Genomic DNA, 25,033 nt, shown 5'->3' with positions numbered 1-25,033 from the left:
GGCTGCTGGACTGGCTTAGTAATAGCAGTAGTCTGGGAAGCCAAAACCACTTCACTGTTAGTAGGTCATACAAGTCGAAATGGACTCATGACAAGACATGACATTCTTTTGAATGACCTTCTATATATGCACACAAGTAGATTGTAAGGGTGCACATGTTTATAGGTATTGGGAAAATGTAAGAGCATCTCCGGGGCTGAAGTACTGTATGTAAGTAAAAAAATAAAAACACCTGACCATCCAAAAAATGTAATGCAGCTAATAATTGGTCTCTCCTGTCATTATTTAGGATGTCTATGGAGGTCTGTTTGTAACCAAAGCCATGGAAGACAACTGATCCAGACAAAGCCCATTCACACTTCTCTGGATGTGTTGCGTCAATGCCCCTTTGGGGTTGATTTACTAAAACTGGAGAGTGCAAAATCTGGTGCAGCTCTACACAGAAATCAATCAGCTTTTTTTGTCAAATTATAATTGAACAAGCTGAAGTTAGAAGTTGATTGGCTACCATGCACAGCTGCACCAGATTTTGCACTCTCCAGTTTTAGTAAATCAACCCTATTGTGTCAAGCTTTAATTGTGTTGTGTTAAGGCAGCCAGTTTAAATGATTAACTCACTAGAACAGATAAAAAATGTACATGCCACTTTTTATTTTTTTGACTCAGCCCATCACAACACATGGTAGTGTGCCACAATGAATAGCACCACGAGGCACTAACACCACTTAATGTGTGTTAATATGCGTTGTAGTAAACCACACATCACCACACGTTACCCTAATGTATAATTCAGCCCTTAGACTTCATGCATGTAGTGTTTGCAAAAACCACACGGATCTAAAAGAGTTAACTGCTTTCCATGTAATTAAAGAAGATATATCTAACATAGTGTGATTAATTACAGAGCAGGCCTCCTTTATGCAATAATCCACACCAACCAATCAGAGATCAGCTTTCATCTGTAAGCAGTAGTCTTAATAATGAATGTTGATACATTTTGGCCTCAAGGGCTTTGAGTTAGACAACATATTTAAAATGATTTACCTTGAGGACCATTCTGTATTAATTTAACGGATGCTCTGCCAGAACCACCAATGCCATTTGATTGAGGACTGTTGGATTTCTGTGTGACAGATAAAACAGGAAGAATGTGACTGCACTGACAATGCCAGAACACCACAATACATCTAAACATCATTATAGTAAACATATCAGAATGTTGTTAACATTGCCTGTAGTCCAAACGTTTCCATTCAAAAGTCATAATTTCCACACACCAGTTCATAAATTGATAACCAATAGCGGCTTAAAAATATCAATATGCACCACATCTCGAGAAATATGCTATAAAATGAAAAAGATCTACAAATATTGGGACTTTTCTGGTGCTACTTTCGATCAAAATATATACAGCAAGATCTGTTAAAAATGAACACATCTTTTATTTATTAGCATAACATTTGTTTTTTATATTAAAAAAAACACTAAAAAAGGCCAACAAGACAATGAAACTAGGTATGAGTACTTTTTTTGCATATCACAAATATATTATCAACTACAATTAAATTTTTCACCAAACTACTACCCTGCTTCATCCTCTATATACAACATATCATAGGTACTGCTTAGGAGTGAGACCACTTGTAATCCTGTGTAGACGATTAAGAACAAATCTGCCCCGAGGAGCAAGGGTACAGTTCTTCAATGCATTTCTCAGGGTTTATGACCTGCTTCATCAGGAAATGGCAGGATAGGTTTATGAAATGACTATAAGTAAGATATGTTCGAATGGCAGTGCACCTCAGTTAAAGGTGATGCAAGCAGATAAAATGGAGTATTTGGGAAGGCTCCAGGCAAGAGGGATCTTGGGACACAAAAAACAGAAGGGAGATCTTCATGAAAGCATCATTCTTATGGGTCCCACCGATAACTGACCATCCGACTAGAGGTGTCTAAATACACATCCAAATCTCTTTTTGCCCTTGTCCATTGAATAGAAGATACCTCTATGTGGAGGTGTATGTAGATACCTCTATGTGGAGGTGTATATAGATACCTCTAGATGGATGGTCAATTATCTGTGGGACCAATGCATTTGACGCTTTTAAAAAAAGATCTGAGGCAGAGTAATGTGATTTTTGCAGGAATTTGTCATCCCCACACCAAATTCCTAGTGAATGGTGGTAGAGACACATCCAATGGTGATGTTACTGGGTCTCAAAGAGGTATTATTTTGAAAAACAAAATGATATGATTGAAAAAATAATGGCATGTGTATCAGGAGGGAAGAGTAACAGAAGGTATTATATGCTAATTGCAAGAAAATGCTTTGTGTTAGGGGTGTTTTTAAGGTTGGTGACATGTATTCATATAGACTTTACTGTTTTCAGCAAATGACATCTCCTTCTGTTGCAGGCTGACAACCCTAAGCAGCTACCTCGCAATTAGCAGCAGCGTTGTCAGCCTGCTGTAGGGGCTTCTTAAAGTGGCTGTTGTCTGATAGATCTGATAGGCAGTCCAATGGCCAACAGGAGGCAGTCAATGGTTATTCTAGTTGATAGGCAGTTGCTTAGCATTTGAAGCAAACACACTGCTTCAGGTCAGTCCATTATACAGTCATGGCCGAAATTGTTGGCACCCTTGATATTTCTCCAGGAAATCATGTATTTCTCACGAAACGTATTGCATTAACACATGTTTTGCTATACACATGTTTATTCCCTTTGTGTGTATTGGGACAAAACAAAAAAAGGGAGGAAAGAAAGCAAATTCGACATAATGTCACACAAACCTCCAAAAATGGGCTGGACAAAAGTATTGGCACCCTTTCACAACTGCGGATAAATAAGAATGTTACAAGCATGTGATGCTCCTGTAAACTCACCTGGGGCAAGTAACAGGTGTGGGCAATATAGAAATCACACCTGAAAGCAGATAAAAAGGAGAGACGTTCACTTAACCTTTGCATTGTGTGTCTGTCTGTGCCACACTAAGCATGGACAACAGAAAGAGGAGACGAGAACTGTCTGAGGACCTGAGAACCAAAATTGTGGCAAAATATCAACAATCTCAAGGTTACAAGTCCATCTCCAGAGAACTAGATTTGCCTTTGTCCACAGTGCGCAACATTATCAAGAAGTTTGCAACCCATGGCACTGTAGCTAATCTCCCTGGTCGTGGACGGATGAGGAAAATTGATGAAAGATTGCAACGCAGAATAGTCCGGATGGTGGATAAGCAGCCCCAAACATGTTCCAAAGACATTCAAGCTGTCCTGCAGGCTCAGGGAGCATCAGTGTCAGCGCGAACTATCCGTCGACATTTAAATGAAATGAAACGCTATGGCAGGAGACCCAGGAGGACCCCACTGCTGACACAGAGACATAAAAAAGCAAGACTACAGTTTGCCAAAATGTACTTGAGTAAGCCAAAAGCCTTCTGGGAAAACGTCTTGTGGACAGATGAGACCAAGATAGAGCTTTTCGGTAAAGCACATCATTCTACTGTTTACCGAAAACGGAATGAGGCCTACAAAGAACAAAACACAGTACCTACGGTAAAATATGGTGGAGGTTCAATGATGTTTTGGGGTTGTTTTGCTGCCTCTGGCACTGGGTGCCTTGACTGTGTGCAAGGCATCATGAAATCTGAGGATTACCAAAGGATTTTGGGTCGCACTGTAGGGCCCAGTGTCAGAAAGCTGGGTTTGCGTCCAAGATCCTGGGTCTTCCAGCAGGACAATGACCCCAAACATACGTCAAAAAGCACTCAGAAATGGATGGCAAAGAAGCACTGGAGAGTTCTGAAGTGGCCAGCAATGAGCCCAGATCTAAATCCCATTGAACACCTGTGGAGAGATCTTAAAATTGCTGTTGGGAAAAGGTGTCCTTCCAATAAGAGAGACCTGGAGCTGTTTGCAAAGGAAGAGTGGTCCAAAATTCCGGGTGAGAGGTGTCAGAAGCTTATTGATGGTTATAGGAAGCGACTGATTTCAGTTATGTTTTCCAAAGGGTGTGCAACCAAATATTAAGTTAAGGGTGCCAATACTTTTGTCCAGCCCATTTTTGGGGTTTTGTGTGACATTATGTCATATTTGCTTTTCTGCCTCTGTTTTATATTTGTTCCAATACATACAAAGGGAATAAACATGTGTATAGCAAAACATGTGTTAATGCAATACCTTTTTTGTGTGAAATACTTGATTTTCAGGAAAAATATCAAGGGTGCCAACAATTTCGGCCATGACTGTATATAGAATCAGTTTCACATAATAGGTTACCAGTCCAGTTTACAGCCACAGAGTACAGTCTACAAGAAGACGGGTGACTGCACTCAAGAGTTTAGAAACTCCAAATGATTTATTTGTAATTCATTAAAAGTTTGCCTTTTAATAGATTACAAATAAATCATTTGGAGTTTCTACATTCTTGAGCGCAGTCATCCGTCTTCTTCAGTTGCTTAGCATTGTCAGTATGTAATCTGAAGTGTTGTTACTGTCAGGATCTTCAAGAAACTTTGCAAAGGATTTACAAAAAAACTGCATACATTGATACTGCACAAGTATATCAAGTAAATTGGTGACTGATCAAATGCCCCACATCCTGTACAATATCAAGAAAATACAATACACTTTAAATGGAACTTTCCTGGTGCCAGACATTTATCACACATTTTTAAAATTTATATTTTTATTGATAGATTATAAAATATTGACCCTTACAATTTACATAATATCACTTCACATTTACTAAAATTTGATTATTTATTTGATTAGATTTTGAGATGATAATTCACTCAAGAAACATCAGTATAGTTCATTGTTAACCCAGGTGACATATGGTCAAGTGAGAGCATAAGGGGACATTGCTGACAGGTAACTCAGTACATGTATACCACTGTGCAATTAGAAAAATATTAATAAAAAATGTGTCAAGTACAAGTTAAGTAAAAATGTATTAAGGTAGACAATGTAGATAAAGCCTTGAAAATGTATATATATATATATATATCAATGAAAACAAAGGTAAGTGAGCGCAAAACACAGAGAGAGCTGCTCGCATATAAGGTAATCTTCAGCACCTCAAAAGAAATAATATGTATAATAATACATAATAATAATACATATTATATATATATATCAGCCATAAATTTATAACCACTGACAGGAAAGGTAAATAACATTGATTTTCTCATTACAATGGCATCTGAAGTCAGTGGGATATATTAGGCAGCATGTGCACATGCGTAGCTGCAGAGCGGTCAGGATGCCCATGCTGACCCCTTTCCACAGCCAAAAGCTCATACAATGAGCACATGATCATCAGAACTGGACAATGGAGCAATGGAAGAAGGTGGCCTGGCCTAATGAATCACTCTTTTACATTATGTGGGTGCATCACTTACCTGGGGAATAGGTGGCATCAGGATGCAGTATGGGAATAAGGCAAGTTATTGGAGGCAGTATGATGCTCTGGCAGAGTTCTGCTGGGAAACCTTGTGTTCTGCCATTTATACAGATGTTACTTTGACATGTACCTCCCACCTAGACATTGTTGGTGACAAAATACACCCTTCAAATAAATGGTATTCCCTGGTGGCAGTGGTCTCTTTCAGCAGGATAATGTGCCACATTAAACTGCAAAAATGGTTCAAGAACGGCCTCCAAATTCTTCAAGTCTTAATCCAATTGAGCTTCTGTGGGATGTGCTGTAATAACAAGTCCAATCCATGGATATCCCACTTCCTACAGGACTTAAAGGATCTGCTACTGATGGCTTGGTGCCAGATACCACAGCATACCTTCTAGTGGTCTGCATGCATGCCTTGATGGGTCACGGCTGGGTGGTCATAAAGTTATGACTGACCGGTATATAAATATATATAATTAGCTTTATTGATATCTGAAGAAGCGAAGAGCTGTATGAGACAATAGAATATGCAACAGGGTATAAGCTATCAGGGTAAATATCTGAGTTCTATTGTTTAGACATAAATTTTAGAACATGTAATGTAACATGTACATTACAATGGTCAATATTTTATAATCTATCATTAAAAATATATTTTTTTATATAAAAATGTGGGATGAATGCCTAATACCAAGAATTTCTCATCAACATCAAAGTGTATTGTAAATTCTTGATAATGCCAAACAATAAAAAATAGAATTGGGGTTTACATACACTTTAAAAATACAGAAACATTCCCAATTATATCTAGATTACAGATGCTTTTAAATTATTATAATAAATCTGCTGATCATTTACCCTGTTCATTGTAATCTTACCACATCAGCAGGCAATGGTTTGTTGTTCATCTTTATTGATGACTTCTCATTTGCTTTGAAAGCCTTTATAGGATTGGATAGTGCATGAGTGAGGTCTGCAGACAAATGTACAAAACAAATATTGGTTACCTTCAGAAAGTCTTTGGCCCAAAGTCCATACTAGCCAAATGAAGACACCATATGAACACTGCACAATGCAGATAATATCCCAGTTTGAATTACAAGGCCATATAGAATGCATCACAAAGTAAAACTTGTTTGGAAAATTTGCAAAAAAAAGTAGAGCATTGGTATTGGTAATACCTGCCCATGCATCCGGTATGTAGTCTTTCACTTCTACGTACACAAACAAAGAGGGCATGGTGAGTGCCATATTACTTTCACTGCGAAGGCACATGTGGTGATAACCTGTTAAAAAATATATTTTTATTTATACCATTAAAGCATTAATAAATAAAATAGTAAGCTTTTTCCACTAAGCAGCAACATTTTTTCACCTCCAACTAAGCTGTCTCTTGCAAACTACCTCTTAGGAACAATCTATGTTATTTATTATTTATTTCAAGTACTTATATAGCGCCATCAATTTACGCAGCACTTTACATATATATTGTACATTCACATCAGTTCCTAAGGCTGCATTCACGCTCAAGTGTTTTGTAGCTTGAAGCTCCAAAAACGCTCAAACGCTTAAAAAAAATCAATTGTTCTCTATGGTGCCTGTTCCTGCAATCAGGTGTGAACAGGCACCATAGAAAACAATTGTTTTTTTAAGTATGAGCTTTGAGCTTCAAAACACTCAATTGTGAATGCAGCCTTAGCCTCAAGGGGCGTACAATCTAAGGCCGCTAACCTAAATTCATACATACACATATGATGGCCAATTTAGACAGGATCCAATTAACCTACCAGCATGTCTTTGGAGTGTTGGAGGAAACCAAAGTAACCGGAGGAAACTCACACAGGCACAGGGAAAACATGCAAACTCCAGGCAGGTGGTGCCGTGGCTGGGATTCAAACCAATGACCCTAGTACTGCCAGGCGGAAGTACTAACCATTTAGCCACGTTGCTTATTTCAATGTATTGTAACATTTTCAGATTTTAAGATTGTTGTCTCAGTAATGTTATGCCCAAAAAGCATCTGCCACAGCCAATCGCATAACAGCAACTGGTCTGGTCACTTCTTGAGTATGCCGTCCACTTTTGGTCCCCATTCCTCAGGAAGAATGTCTTTAAACTGGAGAGAGTCCAGAGCAGGACAACAAAGCTAATGAGAGGGCTGGAGGACGTCAGTCATGAGGAAGGATTACAAGCATTAAACTTATTCTTCCTAGAGAAGATATGATTAACCTCCCTGGCGGTCTGATTATTTCAGATTTTTGGTGCTGAAAGCGGTACCATTATTTTGCATGGAAATATGTAGTTTTTTTATTGTAGGCTGTAATTTTTAGGAATAACTCACTGAAATCTGTCTGAACAAGAGTCTATTAAACATCCCGGGTATGATAAAATTTGAAACACGAAATCATAAATTATAATTTAATAAATAATCATAAAAATAATAATATAATAATAATAAATTTAATTCAATATTATAATCAATCCAAAAACACTGAAATTTGAAATAGAGCGCCAAGTTAGCACATTGCTGAACAAAGTCGCAAAATCGTTTTCAGTGTCTGATGACGAATTTCCCCACAAATCATTATCACTCAATTCTGCAAATGGTTCTCATTTACTATCGCTGTTCTCTAGCTGATCTAAACCCGCTTTTGACATAAAGGGATGCTTTTTGGACGCCATGGACTTTTCTCAGTTTCCAGGCAGAAAGAACAGACAAAATGCAGGCAGGGCAAAGGAAAAAGCACTCGGGACAAAATGTATGTGAAATGGGTTGAAACAGTAATGTTATACTATGTAAAATTTGTTTGAAAAAAAAATGACATTTTTTAAAAATTTCAAATTTGTAGCCGGCGCCGCCTGTATGTCCCGACGTCACAGGGACCGGAACACAGAAGCCGGATGCAGGCATCGGCCGGAGGAGATGGCCGGGGACACTGCAGGGGACACATCGCGGGAGCCAAGGACAAGGTAAGCTCTGCAGGGACTCCCTATGCAGCGCCACATGGTAAGCCTAAGTGTAGCTCGGGGTTACCGCTTTTGGCACTGACATTTTACCCCGAGCTACACTCGGGAATACCGCCAGGGAGGTTAAGAGGAAATATGATAGTGATATACAAATATCTTAATGGTGATTCCAACATTAGAAGGGAATTATTCAGTCCCATCTCACTCAAGAAGACATGTGGCCACTCAATGAAGTTGGATGAGAAGCGGTTTAACCTTAAACTGCATATGGGGTACTTTACTGTTAGAGCGGTACAAATGTGGAACTCCCTTCCACAATTGGTGGTTTTATCTGGAAGTGTTACTAATTTAAAAAAGAAGTTTAGATGAGCATCTTAATAAACACAATATACAGGGATATGGGACATGGTAGAGGCATAAATACACACACACGCACCCACACAGGTTGAACTACATGGACTGTATTCAACCTTACCAGCTATGAAACTATTGCAAATGTTGGCTGTCCTACTTTGCTTTTGTGGATGTCACACGAAGGCTTAGTTCTCATATACATTTTTACCACCCCTCAGCTGCTCTCCCTAAGCTGCAAAGGGGTATATACATGCCAGAGATGCAATGCGATGCTTTGCATTGCGGTGTAGCAAAAATGATTCCTGCTGTAAAGATTCCCCTTCAAGTGAATGGTGCCATGTCATAAGTGCAATGCACTTGGATGGTTGCAGAAGATTGGTGTGGGTTTCTATAAGTTAAAAAAGTGGCAACTCCTCCTCATCACCTGTTAAACTCCCTCTGGAGAGCGATCCACCATGGATCACCCTTCAGAGAATATAAACGAGCCCTTAACTGTCTAAAACATTTTGCTAAATAAGAGTCGACTCAACCTGATCTGCACTACCTGTGCACCTGACTCTGATGGTAGCTTCACTGAATACAAATGAATAAAACATGTTTGAAAACCAAGGCCCAGTGCCACAAATAAACAAGTTTAAACTCCACTACCAAACGTATTTCTGAATTTTGTAAGAATATGACATTTGGACACATAACCATAGCCATTTGGAATACCTGATCTGATCACATGAATTGGAATGATCCGATGACCAATGAACTTCCCTCCTTCTTCAAATGCAGCAACTCTTAAAGAAGCCATCTCCGGCATAAGAATCTGGAAACAGCAAGAGGAAAAAGTAGGATGATATATCTCCCCTATTATAGAACATGGCATCACAAATAAGTATATTGTAGATACAAGGGAACATTCTCTATGACATTATATTATATTTCAATTGAGGTCTTCATATAGCCAGTACCTTTTAGTGATCGCTGATGTTGTTTGTGGTGGCTTCTCATTATAGAGCTGTCTGGGAAATGTATCTCAAAGCAATATATTGGTGATCTCTCCACTCTCCCCTTCCCTAAATGCCAATACTGCAAGCCTTTCAGCAAATTTGGCTCAGTGATATAAAGCATAAGACCATTCACAGTGATCCTAACATCCAAAACAGTTGATAAGAGTTTCTCAGAATATTAAAACATATTTGGCCAACTACTATATAATGGTCAGCAGGATGTCCACATCATCCCACTGTGTTGTGATTGAATTATTTGTACAGATTTTTTTATTGAGTCACAGCCTAGAGTTCCTGTGATTTTCTTTCCTGACTCCTGTTGTGCTACCCCCCATCATATCATGTTATTTAATTTAAAGTGATTTTAAACCCTTACATATATCCAGTGAAGTGACTGGTCTCAGGTGATACACAGAGATGTAACAAATCCTCTTACATAAGTTGTACCTGTATATCTGAAGTCTTCTCTTCTCTACATCAGTTCAAAGTACTGACTTTATCAAGCTTGTCTGAGAGTTCAGAAAAAAGGGGATGGACTGCTGAAGTTAGACTCTGCAGAGCTCAGTGAGGAGAGTACCGAGAGGTGATTGGATGGAAAACATCGCCTTTCACACAGCACAGAGGGACAGAATTGAGGCTGTCACTCTGCTGGAGATCTCTCCTCTGTCGCCATTTTTCTCTTGGTGTCAGGAAAACTTTTCAGAAGTGACTAATACAGATAGCAGAGGAACGAAGCCACAGACAGAAACTATACTTGGTGCTCTTAATTGAGACAAGTATACACTATAGAGGGATATGCTTTGTTCATATTTCATGTCTGAGGTTTACATCCACTTCCAATTTTAGAAGCTTCAGCAAGTCAGATAGAGCCCGCCTCATTTCCTGATAGGGGGACATGCAGCATCATTTGGTTCCTTTATTCCCAGTCTTGCTGTCTATGGCTTACCCCTTTAATTAATTGGGTTTCAATTCTTTCAGTCATAGAGGCTCAGCATCACATGTTGGGTGACCTAGGACAGTATGTATGCAAATGCATCCTGTCTAGGAGCACCCACTGCTCCAGACTAACATCCAACTATAAAGGCATTTTGTATTTTACTCCTCACAATAATCAGCCTAACACTTGCATCAGGGCTGAGTGCTCCTCTTGAGAAAAGTATGGAAGTTATGATGTTTTCAGAAAGCTATGCACAGCACCCTGCTGATCTTTCCCACCAGCCAACCCAGAAATGATATCACTAGGTCAAAAATACATTGGGATAGATTTGCTTAAACTCGTGCATTTAGAATGTGGTGCAGCTGTGCATGGTAGCCAATTAGCTTCTAACTTCAGTTTGTTCAATTAAGCTTTGACAATAAAACCTGGAAGCTGATTGGTTTCTATGCAGAGCTGCTCCAGATTTTGTACTCTCCAGAATTAGTAACTAAACCCCATTGTGTAATGAAAACAGAAACGTTTTATTTAAACATTTTCAAAGCATGTTGATAAGAGGGGAATGGAGGAACTAGGAAAGGAATTAACCTGGAAAGCAAATTAAATTTACGGTTCAATCTCTTTTTCTAATGCAATTAATGCAATTGCTGATCAGACAATGAAGGAACAGCAGCGCACTGATGAAATCATCTATATGCTCACTCCCTGTGCTGGTATTGTTGAACAGAAAACACTGTGATAAGTAATAGAGCTGTTACTGAGGCAAGTCAAACATGATGCAATTTTCTTTCCTTCGAGAAAAGAAGGGAAAGAAGGGATATGCTTGACACTTTTAAGTACATTAAGTTTCAAGATGGCAGATATTTCAATATAAAGCTCAGGATCAAGAAGACATAAATACAACCTCAAATCAACAGACAGAAAGTTAAAAACTAATCTTCGAAAATATAATTATACTGAAAAAGTAGTTGATGTTTGGAATAGACTTCCAGCAGAGGTAGTGCGCAGGGATGAGCTTGAGTTTGGTCCAATATGGGTTTAATCCAATATTGACCCAATATAGCAAAGGGGTGGAGATACCAGTGACATCATTAACCTAATATGGCCACATGGGGAATTCAGGGAGTGCCATGGCTGCAGTTGAATGGATGGCAGTGAGCAGGAGTGAGGGCTTCTCTCTGGGTTTGGTCTAAACTCCAGTTCGGACCAAATCTGATCTCATCCCTACTTATGAGTCAGTAAACTGTAAGTGAAATTCAACATGCTTGAAACAAACATAGATCTATACTGAACCCCCCCCCCCCACAAACAATAAGGCCTTTTTCTGCCTTCACTCTTCTGAGTTTCTATGTCAAATGCAAGATAACAGAGGTAAGTAGCTGGGTTTGTAGGTATTAGCACAACGGATTTAATTTTTTTTGCACTATTTTCTAAATTTGCCATTTTGCAGTGATCCCTGAAGAGTTGTAAAAATGTGGAAGTGGCCTATTTTACAAGACGTCAAGGCATAGTTGCTAGACAAATTCCTTATTAAATGCAGCTATCTGGCACAGACAAGTTTCATACATTAGTAAAGACATTGCAGAGTTTGCACCTTTTCAAACACAAAAGGCTCTTCTTTCCAAACAGGGTTTATAGAGTTTGCAATTGAAGTCAATTTTGTTTTGTATTTCCGCTTGGGATCCCCAGGTAATCCAAATAGCTCCACCTCTACGTAGGCCTTCACGCATTTGTCACTGAGGAACTGCCCTGAGATTACCTGTATTCCAAAAGAAACAAAGGGTTAGCAGTTCTAGCCTTGACTTGAGTTACTGTCACTAAAGAATTTGTTTGATTTTTTCTCCACATTGGTGGGGTCAAATCGATTTTCGTTGACGATTAAGAAGAAAATTCGAAGGATGCAAGGATGGAAGGAGCACCAAACCAAATGATCAAAGAGTTCAAACTAATATTCTGGTTTACACTAAAAAACATCCAACACATTTTTGGGGTCAAAGGAAGCTCCCTTTTCAATAGGACTTCAGTTAAAATAAGAACCTTGAATGTACTCAAAATAGGGCTTTCCTGAATCTATGTAGGGAAGCCAATTGCTGGACTAGGAAAGTTATCCTCCTAGATTGTAAGCTCCAAGGATCAGGCCCTCAAATCCTTCTTGTATTGAACTGTATTGTTGCTGTATTGTCTCCCGTTATATTATAAAGCACTGAGCAAACTGTTGGCACTATATAAATCCTGTATAATAATAATAATAATAATCTGCATCTGTGTGAGCAATCACATCTGGTGCAGCTCTGCATAGAAACCAATCAGATTCCACATTTTATTTTTGCTTAAGCTTAATTGAACAAGCTGAAGTTAGAAGCTGATTGGCTACTGTGCACAGCTGCACCTGATTTTTGTACTCTCCAGTTTTAGTAAATCGGCCACAATTATTTTTGAAGTGCTTTAAATGACATTCTGCTGATACCCCTTTAAACATTTGGCTGGGAGAACTCTCTGGCCTTTTACCATAAAAGAGTCTGCCATACAAGTTAGAGTGAACTGACACTTTGATTATTTGTAAATTCAGATGGTTAGCACAGTACAATTAAGCACATTAAGAAGACAAGAAGGTACAGTTGTGTTCAAAATAATAGCAGTGTGTTGAAAAAAGTGAATACAGCTCAAAATCCTTTTAATAACTTTTATTTCCATACACACAAATGCATTGGGAACACTACACATTCTATTCCAAATCAAAACATGAATAAAAATATATCAAATTTGTGTTGTTCTTCTAAAAAAATTGAAGAAAAGTGAATATTAGACTGTTCAAAAAAATAGCAGTGTTTGTATTCTTCTTTACAAACTCAAACATTCACTATATAAACTGAAAAATATTTGAAGATTTTGCTTTCCTTTGAATCACTTAATGAATATTTAGTTGTATAAGCACTGTTTCTGAGAACTGCTGTACATCTGTGTTGCATGGAGTCAACCAACTTCTGGCACCTGTGAACAGGTATTCCAGCCCAGGATGATTGGACTACATTCCACAGTTCTTCTCCATTTCTTGGTTTTGCCTCAGAAACTGCATTTTTGATGTCACCCCACAAGTTTTCTATTGGATTAAGATCCGGAGATTGGGCTGGCCACTCCATAACGTCCATCTTGTTGGTCTGGAACCAAGATTTTGCACATTTACTGGTGTGTTTGGGGTCGTTGTCTTGTTGGAACATTCATTTCAAGGGCATTTCCTCTTCAGCATAAGGCAGCATGACCTCTCCAAGTATTCTGATGTATTCAAACTGATCCATGATCCCTGGTATGCGATAAATAGGCCCAACACCGTAGTATGAGAAACATCCCCATATCATGATGCTTGCACCACCATGCTTCCCTGTCTTCACAGTGTACTGTGGCTTGAATTCAGTGTTTGGCTGTCCTACTTTGCTTTTGTGGATGTCACACGAAGGCTTAGTTCTCATATACATTTTTACCACCCCTCTGGCCACTAGACCCAAAAAGAACAATCTTACTTTCATCAGTCCACAAAATGTTGCGTAATTTCTCTTTAGGCCAGTCAATGTGCTCTTTGGCAAATTGTAACCTCTTCAGCACACGTCTTTTTTTTCAACAGTGGTACTTTGCGGGGGCTTCTTGCAGATAGCTTGGCTTCACATAGGCGTCTTCTAATTGTAACAGTACTCACAGGTAACTTTAGACCTTCTTTCATCTTCCTGGAGCTAATTGTTGGCTGAGTCCTTGCCATTTTGGCTATTCTATCCATTCGAATGGTAGTTTTTCGCTTTCTTCCACATCTTTCAGGTTTTGGTTTCCATTTTAAAGCATTTGCGATCATTTTAGCTGAGCAGTCTATCATTTTCTGCACTTCTTTATATGTTTTCCCCTCTCCAATCAACTTTTTAATCAAGGTACGCTGTTCTTCTGAACAATGTCTGGAACGACCCATTTTCCTCAGAATTTCAGAGAGAAATGCACTGTAACCAGCATGTACAACATTTGCTGCCTTCCTTCCTTAAATAAGGGCAACAATTGCCACCTGTTTTTCAAAGAAAGAATGACCTCACTAATAGAACTCCACACTGCTAATTTTTAGAACATGCCCCTTTCAATTAGTGATTCAATTACACAGAATCAGCAGCATGCATGTCATGACTGTTGGGTCTGTTGGATTTCTATTACTCTACTACACCTGCTAGTAAATTATTTGCCATGTAGAAATATAATTTCTACCAAAAACAGTGATTGATCAGGTTAGTGATGTCTGACTGCTATTATTTTGAACACAACTGTATGTGCAAGAGAATGACAGTTAACACTCTTAACAAACTCAAAGGGTTTCAACATAGCACACTCAAATTCATTCTTTTATATGTCCTAAAATTCAGCGCCTCAGCCCTGAGACGTGTTCCCTCAAGTGAGCAGAATGAGAAGCAATCAGATTAAAGAACTAGCTTACTTTGGGCCCTCAGGTAATGGTGGCTTGGTTCAATTCTGGAAGAGGAAGAGCTCTGTAAAAGGATGGATCAATGTCTTTTTAAACTACAATGTTCAATCTTCTGTGCACTCGATGGGGCCCTGGTTGGTGCATAGAAAGATTGCAATCTTTCTTGATGCAAGGGTTCTACAAAGAAGGTGAACATAAAGTAAGAGAAACTGCTCCCTTAGGTGATGCTGAATTAGGATGATGTCCATTTAACACTCCTGGGGTGAAACCATAGAATTTGGCTGAGATTGAGAAAAAGAGGGGGGAGGGAGAGAACACACTTCTGTAGTAGAATGGAAAGGTTCAAGGTTCCATGGTGAATGGTGTAAGCTGGGTTTGAGGCACTAAGGCAGCTTGAAGCGCAGGGTGCAGATATTGCAGTAGGCTCTTGTGATTCATTATGCTGAAAGTTTGCAATGATTAGTAGGCCACAAGGCTAGATGGGCCAAACAATATAGGCTGTAACACTTGTAACTTGTAGAATGGAGAATACTAAGTTGAGAAAAGAGTAACTGAGTTTAGCAATGTCTTTTGTAACTTAGATAATTTGGCGTATGGAGCTCTCTTGCCCAATCCGTGGCTGTGGTCAGGTAGCGGATAGTCTCTGTGCAGATGGGGGCTCCCCGTATTCTCTGGATTCCTCTGACACCGATCACTCAGATGACAGCACTCTGGTCTGCCCATTTGCTGGGTTAACATTCCAGCTTGCCAGCAGTCAGAGGTCTCCAGCTCTTCCTCTCTCTTTCACTCTCTCTTCCCGTGCTTTGGTATTTATCTGCCCCTGCTCATCAGCCAGTTCATTTGGGAAAAGGCGCTCATAGCAACCAATCCACTGCCTATTACCATGAAAAGTATGTCCCACATATCCTGCCCTCTGTCTAGGCCTTCTGTCTTCTACCTGCTGTGTAAGGTAGGATCAAAAAGGTTGTAGGAGGGTTGTGATTGGCAGGAGGTAATGTGAGGGAGGGGGTATTCATATAAAGGGCACTGCAAGGAAGGAATAAGGTCTGTGAAGGGGGCAAGTATACAGAAAAGGGGGTTGAAAAGGGGATTGGGGTTCAATGAGGGGGACTAAGAAGCATGTAAGAGATGTTGTAAAAGAGACTGGGGCACAAAAAAGGAGGGCTGTAAAGGGTAGTGGGGTGCAAGGCTAGGGGTCTGTGAAGTGGACTGGGGTGCAAGAAAGGGAGGCAGTGAAGTAAGCTGGGGTGCAAGAAATGGGGGTTGTAAAGGGGACTGGGGTGCAAGGAAGGGGGATTGTAAGGGGGACTAGGGTGCAAGTAAGGTTGGAAGTGGGATGAGGACTGAGATGCAAGTAAGGAGGAGGCTTTAAAGGTGACTGGGGTGCAAAAAAGGGGGGCTGTGAAGGGGACCAGGGTACAAGGAAGGAGGGCTGTGAAGAGGATTGAGATGCAAGTAAGGAGGAGGCTGTAAAGGGGACTGGGGTGCATGGAACGGGGGCTGCGAAGGGGACTGGGTAAAGGTAAGGGGGGCTGTAAAGGGAACTGGGGTGCAAGGAAGAGGGGCTGTGATGGGTACTGGCATTCAAGTAAGTGGGGCTTTGAAGGGGACTAGGATACAAGGAAGGAGACTGTGAAGGGGACTGGAGTACAGGTAAGGGGAGCTGTAAAGGTGACTGGGGTGCAAGGAAGAGGGGCTGTGATGGGTACTGGCATTCAAGTAAGGGGGGTTGTGAAGAGGACTGAGATGCAAGTAAGGAGGAGGCTGTAAAGGGGACTGGGGTGCAAAAAGGGGGCTGTGAAGGGGACTAGGATACAAGGAAGGGGGGCTGTGAAGGGGACTATAGTACAGGTAAGGGGGGCTGTAAAGGGGACTGGGGTGCAAGGAAGAGGGGCTGTGATGGGTACTGGCATTCAAGTAAGGGGGGCTTTGAAGGGGACTGGGATGCAAGGAAGGGGGCTGTGGTATAAAGGGGTGACCAAGGATACTCACTCAGTCCTTCTCCTGTGCAGATGGTGGGTTGGCGGCTGCTACCAGGCCTTCTAGCTGGGTCCCTCCTGCCCTGTTACACAGATGGTCCTCGCTCTGAGGGTCTGAGTTTTTGTCCTTCCCAGCTCCACTGCCTGTATGTGAGCCCCTATATCCATCTGGGCCCCCTCTCAGGCTCCTGCCTTCATCCTCACATTCTCTCTCTCTTGCCCCTTGCCAAGCCTCCTGTTGGGGATAGGCCGGGCTACCTCAAAAGTGCAGATTAGCCACTGCTCAGATCCACCTACTGCTTCTAGACCTTTTTCCGAAGTTCTAGAGCAGAGGGAAATTCCAGAGGGCTGGTATATACTGCATCTCAGCTCTGACCAAAGTTTGACCCCTGCTAGCTTTTATATCCAGGCTACTACTCAGCCTTCCTAGCTAACAATCAGGATATTAGCTCCCCATAGCTTACTAGGAAGGTGCTACATTGAAGAAAGACAAACGAACAAACTTTGCCAAATTGCTAAACTTATCCCATCTTTTCACCATTTCATGTGGCAAGGGTGGGTGTAATAAATCCAGAACAGAAGCAAGCAGGAAACCAACATAGTAGTAGCACAATAGTATGTTCAAAGCTGAAGTTTGAGTTTTACACCTACTGTAATTGAGAGAGTGTTGGCTACAACCACATCAATCCGATCAACTGTGAATGGGTCAAATTGCTTGTCTGCTCGTCTCATGAATTCATGTTTCAGGAGGTATCCACCACCGCCATTGAACTCAAAGACTGCCATGTTTTGCTGCATAGCTAAATCTGAAAAATATAACAGTTGAAGTAATTATTAGCAAAACAATTTCTGATTTCAAATATGCAGGGCCATTGGATCAGCAATGTAGACCATATGCAGGTAGTTCTTTTTATGTAGGATGTCTTCAACTTCCAAGCTGACCTCAATGCACTGTTTAATTGGGCAACTATGTGGCAAATGAGGTTTAATGTTGATAAATGTAAGGTTATGCACTTGGGGACTAACAATATGCATGCATCATACATACTAGGGGGGTACAACTGGGGGAATCAGTCGTGGAGAAGGATCTGGGATTTCTGGTAGATCACAAGCTTAATAATGGCATGCAATACCAAGGTGCGGTTTCTAATGCGAATAAAATCCTCTCTTGTATTAAAAGAGGTATAGACTCCAGAGAGAGATATCATTTTACCCCAGTACAAATCATTAGCAAGACATCATCTGGAATATGCAGTTCAGTTTTGGCCACCAATTCACAAAAAGAACATTCGGTAACTGGAGAAAAAGCAGAGAAGGGCAACCAAACTGGTAAGAGGCATGGAGTAGCTCAGCTATGTGGAAATATTAGAGGACCTGAATTTATTCTCTCTTGAGAAGAGGAGATTAAGGGGATACATCTGGAGGAAAAGAGATGTAATCTCCTTAGACAGCACAGTGGCTAAATGGTTTGCACTTCCGCCTGGCTAGATATAGGCAGGCAAAGGGCTGCATCTGGCCGCCGGTCCATAGTTTGACAACCATTGCCCTATAGCATACCTCCATCAAGCCTCTTTGTTGTGTCCTTCAGAGCAGTTAATGATGAACAAATTCCTATTTCTGAGGAAGTGTAGTGTACATTCCACGCTCTGACTGATAGTCCCATCAGCAGATCAGGGAGTAAAACCTACATTACATTACCCAACACTAGAGGGATTGAATCATTTGGCACCTGGGAGAATGACAAGGCACAGGTGGATAGAGTGTGAACACAGTTCAGAGACACAAGGGTAACACTAAGAACCAGGAACCCATTGAGCTGCTCTTTTCATGCTCCCAACTTTGTGGGAACAGTTTGGGGATGGCCCCTTCCTGTTCCAACATGGCTGCAAACCAATGCATAAAGCAAGGTCCATAAAGACATGGATGAGACAATTTGGGGTGGAGGAACTGAACTGGCCTGCACAGAGTCTTGTCCTCAACGCGATAGAACACCTTTGGAATGAATTAGAGCGGAGACTGCGAGCCAGGCCTTCTCGTCCGACATCAGTGCCTAATCTCACAAATGTGCTTCTGGAAGAATGGTCAAACATTCCCATAGACACACTCCTAAACCTTGTAGACAGCCTTCCCAGAAGAGCTGAAGCTGTTATAGCTGCAAAGGGTGGGTCAACTCAATATTGAACCCTACGGACTAAGACTGGGGTGCCATTAAATTTCATGTGCATGTAAAGGTAGGTGTCCCAATACTTTTGGCAATAAACAGGTACTGAGCAGAGTACTCTAAGGAGCTGATTTATAAAGCAGTAATATGGATGTGGTATGGCAATACCACTACTTAAGAGTACAAAAACTTTAATTCATTGACATAAAAAAAGAAAAAAAACCCAAGGGGAGAGCGCAGTCATGTGACCAGCTCTCCTCCAATAACGGAGATCTCTCTGCTTAACTATGTAGGGCATAGCGGACTCCACCTGAATTTTAATAATGGATTGTAAAATGCAGGTTGTGGTGTGAGTAGCCCAGCAGATATCTGCTCTCTTTTATAAACTAGCCCCTGACTGCTTGTGCACACGGGCATTGGTGTTTAGCTTTCAGCATGAGTTTGAAAAGAAGGTCAGGTCATTTACATTAATTTTCTTAAAGACCAATTCCTCTTTTTCAGACCATGTTTCATGTTACAACCATGCAACATGGAATATGGTTCCATTCCACAGCTCCTCATCCTTAAAGTGTTACTAAACCCACAACAGTAAAATCAGTCTGTATGTGCAGTAAAGCATGCTTGTTATACTCACTGTGGAACCTAAGGGGTTAATCCTCTGCATTGTGTAAAAGGTCCGTTTGATCCTCTCTTCTCTGCTCCTCCTCTTGTTCAAAGGTCCACATCTTGTCTCCTGATAAGACAGACTGAACCGTGGCCATTCTGCACATGCTCAGTGTAGTGTTTATTGCTAGAGAGGGTTTTTTTTCTTGGGAGAGTGCATGTGATTTGCACAGGACCAATCAGCACTGTCCAGACAGAGGTCAGAGGTTTTGCATCCTCCTAGAGCAGAAAGAAAACTCCTCCTACAAGCTTTAACATGTGCTCTGCTGAACACTGATAGAAGTCACAAGACTGCTCTAACTGCTGATGAGAAACGGTATTTAGCAGTTTATATTTACTAAAATAATTGCACTTGCATGTTCTGTGTACAAATAATTGCACTTCCATTTTCTGTGTACTGTGGGAGACCAGATATTGTGAATGCAGGGTCCTGGGTTTAGTAACACTTTAAACCACCCCCTTCACCTGAATATTGTGGAGCTTCTTCCTACAGCATTCTGTGTGTTTTGGAATTTGGCATTACTATGAGTGGCTCCATCTACATGGTCACGTCATCCAATCTCAGGGATCTGTAAAGGGAGCGACTACAAGCCCTATCTGCCACTGTATCAGAGTGACTCGTAGTTCTCAATGGAACACACATGCAGTGGTGGCACAACACTCATGGTTCATTGATTACTTTCTCAAGCTCTATAACCGTAGGTCCCTACATTGGTATGAAGTTGGAGCTGGGGAACTAGTCTGCAATACCCTGTCCATTGAACTGATTGTGGTTGCAATACTTTTTAGGGTTAAGTGCAAACAGTTATTAAATGCCTATTGTTTTCTTTTTGCATTTGCTTTTTTTTTTTTTTTACATAAAATGAAAAATGATTTTAATGGACCCTTACACATAACTTACCCATAGTTTGAAAGTTCAGGGCCACCATTTGGCAACCCACATTCCAAAACATTTGTGGCATATAATTAGATGAATCCATTCTGGTCCCTTTTGGATAAATACGACTCATCTGTCTTTTGTTGTATCTGGGTGATTTGTATAGGAACAGGCCTTTTAGGATGGTCCACTGAGCTTGAGAGACGGTCTCATTTTTGCTTGTGAAAGCACAGTCTCCACCATGGCAGTTATGATGTCCAAAGTACAGTAAAATAATCATATTCCAGTTTACAGACGTCAAATCAGTGATAGGTTGATTCTGATTGCCTGCAATGAGCTAATGTATATTTTATGTTGCTGTTTATCTTACTGAGTAAGCCTTCATGTGTTTTATTACATCTTATCTATAGTGCTTGGATACGACTTAAACAAGTTTAGCTTGCAATGCTATTGTCTTGCAGCTGTTTGGAATTGTATTTGCATATATTGTATTACATGACATGAATCTTGACCAGAATTGATATCTCCTATAAAGTGCATTTTCTTGCACTATTGTTGATTTTTTAAGATTTGCTATAAACATGAAGATTTATGCATGTCTACTGAAAAGTGACAAGCTATTCTGTTTTAATAGGTTGCTTTGTTGGTATTGATAATGTTTTCTAACTTTGAGTAAGTGAGAAATTAGTATTTAATAGTCATTTGTCTTGCATATATGGTGGTCCTGCCTAATTATTCAACCTTATTGAAAGGAAGTTCATTGCCTCATCTGTCAAATCACAACATATACACTTGATTACACCCTGGCACAATTTATCCTTCACCACACTACCCTCTCTAGCAAAACATATCATCAGCCATGCATCTTGTCAATGCAGCAAAGCCGTGTGTTCCGATACACTGGCGCACGCCAAATCCCCCAACGTTAACAGATTGACTTTGCCATATTGACAAAATTGCGCAAATGGAAGAACTTGTCCATCAAACCAGGGAGACACCCACACATTATACTTCTATATGGGCATGCTGGTGCTAATATGTGAATCTGCCAGACTATGCACAATACTTGACGCGCCCACAGTCCACTCACAACTAAAAATAACAGAGGGGGGGACCCCCTTACCTCCCTCTTTTTTCCACACCCCCCCCCTTTTTCTTTTCTCTCCTATTTTTCTTTTCCTCTCTCTTCTTTTTTGCTCATTGACTATCCTTCTCTAATGTCAGTTTGAAAACACCCCCACCCAAAACTGGTAGGCATGGAGGACTCATCTTACTTGCAGCTTGGCCAACCTATCATACCACAATCTGAAAGCAAGACTAGGCCCATGATTACGATCTAGCATATTTTGGGATCTCGTCTTTCCCCTCAACTCCTCATCTAGACTAACTCTCCAGGTTAAAAGTGTGAACATTTGGTTACTGTTTTTCATTTATATTGTTCTACAGCAATTCAGAAAACTGTTAAATAGTTTTACACCTTGTTTAACTTGATCCATTGTATTGGCAGTGAAGAGAAAAGAAAAGGGTCCATTGTCAACTTCATCATATGCCCAGGCGGCTTTGGACAGGGAGCCATTCTACCCATATGCCACCAGTTGTTGGAGGGTACGAGATCCCACTCACCAGATTGTATTACTGTCTACTGATCTGTTTATGTGTATCCTCTTAAAACCTTGAATAAAATTCTTTAAAATAAATAGTTATTTGTCTGCAAAGAATCATGGCATATTTGAGTTAAACATCATGTTGTCAATTTAGCGCACCCATTTATTTATCAGTTGTATGTGTCTAGGGTTAGGTGTGCATTTATGCTATACATTTTTTTAATTTCAATCATTGCTTTTTTTCAGGCAGCATAAGGTTCTTGGTTAAATGTAATCTATTACTCTTTCAGAAAAATAATTTATAAAATGAATTGTAATTTTTCTACAGGCAATAGATGCCTGTCTCAGAGCTCATCTTATTTTAAAATGCTTTTTCTCTGGAAGGTATTTAAACCCTTATTAGAACAAAAGGTTGTATGTCTCTCGCTTACTTCGTTCCTCAAGGTTTTTGCATATGGCTCAAAGCATTTTATTAGGTTTATTATTTAAAAAATATGTATCATTCCTATCATTTTTATTTTTATCTGAAACTCCCTAATTAAGCATATGTATCAGTGTGTAAAGAATGTGTTTTTATAAAGGTGCTAGTTCTTGAGGGAGTCTGATCCATATTTATACAGCTCTTATTGTGGGAAATCCCCACTGACAGCAGATGAGTCACTAGTTGTTAAGGACGTGGCTGGTGCCGGCTCCCTAACAACCAGCTATTCCCTGATTGTTAAGGATGCCGGCGGGTGTCAGCTCCTTAACAACCAGCTATTCACTAGTATTCTTTAACCACTTGGCAATTGTGCTATAACTGAATGACGGTTGTCCAGTTCTGGGAGGGCGTCATATGACGCGACACAGTTCCCCACACACGGCTAATGAGTAAGGTAAAGTGTACAGGCTTGGAAAAATCTGTATATAAATGGGTAGAAACTGGCTAAAAGATGGTATTCAGAGAGTAGTGGTTAATGATTCATACTCTGAATGGTCTAGGGTTGTCAGTGGTGTACCCCAAGGTTCAGTGTTGGGACCCTTACTTTTTAATATATTTATAAACAATATAGGGTCTGGGATTAGAAATACCATTTCAGTCTTTGCTGATGACACCAAGCTGTGCAGTGGAATAACGTCCTTACAGGATGTCTCCAACTTACAAGCAATGCACTGTTTACTTGGGCAACTAAGTGTTAAATGAGGTTTAATGTTGATAAATGTTAGGTGATGCACTTGGGGACTAAGAATATGCATGCATCATACATACTGGGGGGGTACAACTGGGGGAATCAATGGTGGAGAAGGATCTGGGAGTTTTGGTAGATCACAAGCTTAATAATGGCAGCAATGCCAAGCTGCGGTTTCTAAAGCGAGCAAAATCCTCTCTTGTATTAAAAGAAGTATAGACTCCAGAGAGAGAGATATCATATTACCCCTGTACAAATCATTAGTAACACCTCATCTGGAATATGCAGTTCAGTTTTGGACACCAATTCACAAAAAGAACATTGGGGAACTGGAGAAGGTACAGAGAAGGGCAACCAAACTGATGAGAGGCATGGTGGAGCTCAGCTATGAGGAAAGATTAGAGGAACTAAATTTATTCTCTCTTGAGAAGAGAAGATTAAGGGGGGATATGATACATCAGTGGTTCATATAGTGAACTCGGTGTAGAGTTATTCACCCTCAGGTCATCACAGAGGATAAGGGGGAACTCTTTATGCCTGGAGGAAATCAAATTTAAGCTCAAAACACAGAAAGGTTTCTTCACAGTAAGAGCTGTGAAAATGTGGAATAGACTCCGTCAAGAGCTGGTTCTGGCCAGCTCAGTGGATTGCTTTAAAAAAGGCCTGGATTCTTTCTTGGATACACAGAATATAACTGGATACTAACATTTATAGGTAAAGTTGATTTAGGGAATATCCAATTGCCTCTTGGGGGATCAGGAAGGATTTTTTTCCCCTGCAGGAGCAAATTGGATCATGCTTTGCTGGGTTTTTTGCCTTCCTCTGTATCAACCGTGGGTGTAGGATTATACCTTTTTTTTTGTTTTTGTTGAACTGGATGGACTTTTGTCTTTTTTCAGCCAGACTAACTATGTAACAGTGTCAACTGTGTCACCTGGATTGGATGTAAATCTCATTTCAATAAAGGGGTGTTGATGATTTTGGGAAATAAAGTAGATTGGAGAGGCTAGAAAACTTTGTTATGAATAGTAAAGACATCTGCCTCTGCCGCTATCCTCCACTCTCTGCTTTATACTGACATAAATATGAACACTAAGCCAACGCCAATCAAGATTTCCTGTACAAGTCTTCAACTGAGATTGAGTTAAAATGGAATTCCAGGCTATAACTATCTACTCTTAAATCTACTCCCACCCCCTCCTAACTCCTATTCTAGCTACCTTGTAGAAGGAAAATACTTATGCTTAGCTATTCTCATGGCTCTTCTGTCCAGTCAAGTGATCTCTCCAGCGGCTGGCTTCAAGGGAGAGGACAGATCGCCGACAAGGGCTGAAATGTCTGGGAGTTATTGTCAATAATAGGCTCATTATGGTGCAACCGTTGTGGGATGTCCCTCCTCTCCCTTGAAGCTAATCACATGACGAGACCAGAGAGACCTGAGAAGCAGAGAAGAAAGTATAAGCCCCTTC

The 25,033-nt window shown here is 40.4% G+C and overlaps 1 protein-coding gene across 1 annotated transcript in view; it reads right to left on the bottom strand.

Moving 5' to 3' along the window:
- Positions 1 to 25,033, bottom strand: part of PLCB2 (phospholipase C beta 2) — a 214,294-nt gene that overhangs the window by 39,091 nt on the left and 150,170 nt on the right. Inside the window, exons 18-24 of the mRNA XM_089659782.1 lie at positions 20,816 to 20,940; positions 17,742 to 17,896; positions 12,256 to 12,420; positions 9,444 to 9,543; positions 6,590 to 6,694; positions 6,287 to 6,381; positions 1,045 to 1,123 (exon numbers count right to left, since the gene is read on the bottom strand). Coding sequence (XP_089515908.1) covers positions 1,045 to 1,123; positions 6,287 to 6,381; positions 6,590 to 6,694; positions 9,444 to 9,543; positions 12,256 to 12,420; positions 17,742 to 17,896; positions 20,816 to 20,940 — 824 coding nt within the window. The remainder of the gene's footprint in view (positions 1 to 1,044; positions 1,124 to 6,286; positions 6,382 to 6,589; positions 6,695 to 9,443; positions 9,544 to 12,255; positions 12,421 to 17,741; positions 17,897 to 20,815; positions 20,941 to 25,033) is intronic.

The sequence above is a fragment of the Staurois parvus genome, unplaced genomic scaffold (genome assembly GCF_062004578.1).
Source record: "Staurois parvus isolate SC_StPar_1 unplaced genomic scaffold, SC_StPar_1.0 ptg001188l, whole genome shotgun sequence".
In the NCBI taxonomy this organism is placed as follows: domain Eukaryota; kingdom Metazoa; phylum Chordata; class Amphibia; order Anura; family Ranidae; genus Staurois; species Staurois parvus.
The sequence above is the reverse complement of the archived record's forward strand: the minus strand, read 5'-3'. Positions and strand labels throughout refer to the sequence as shown.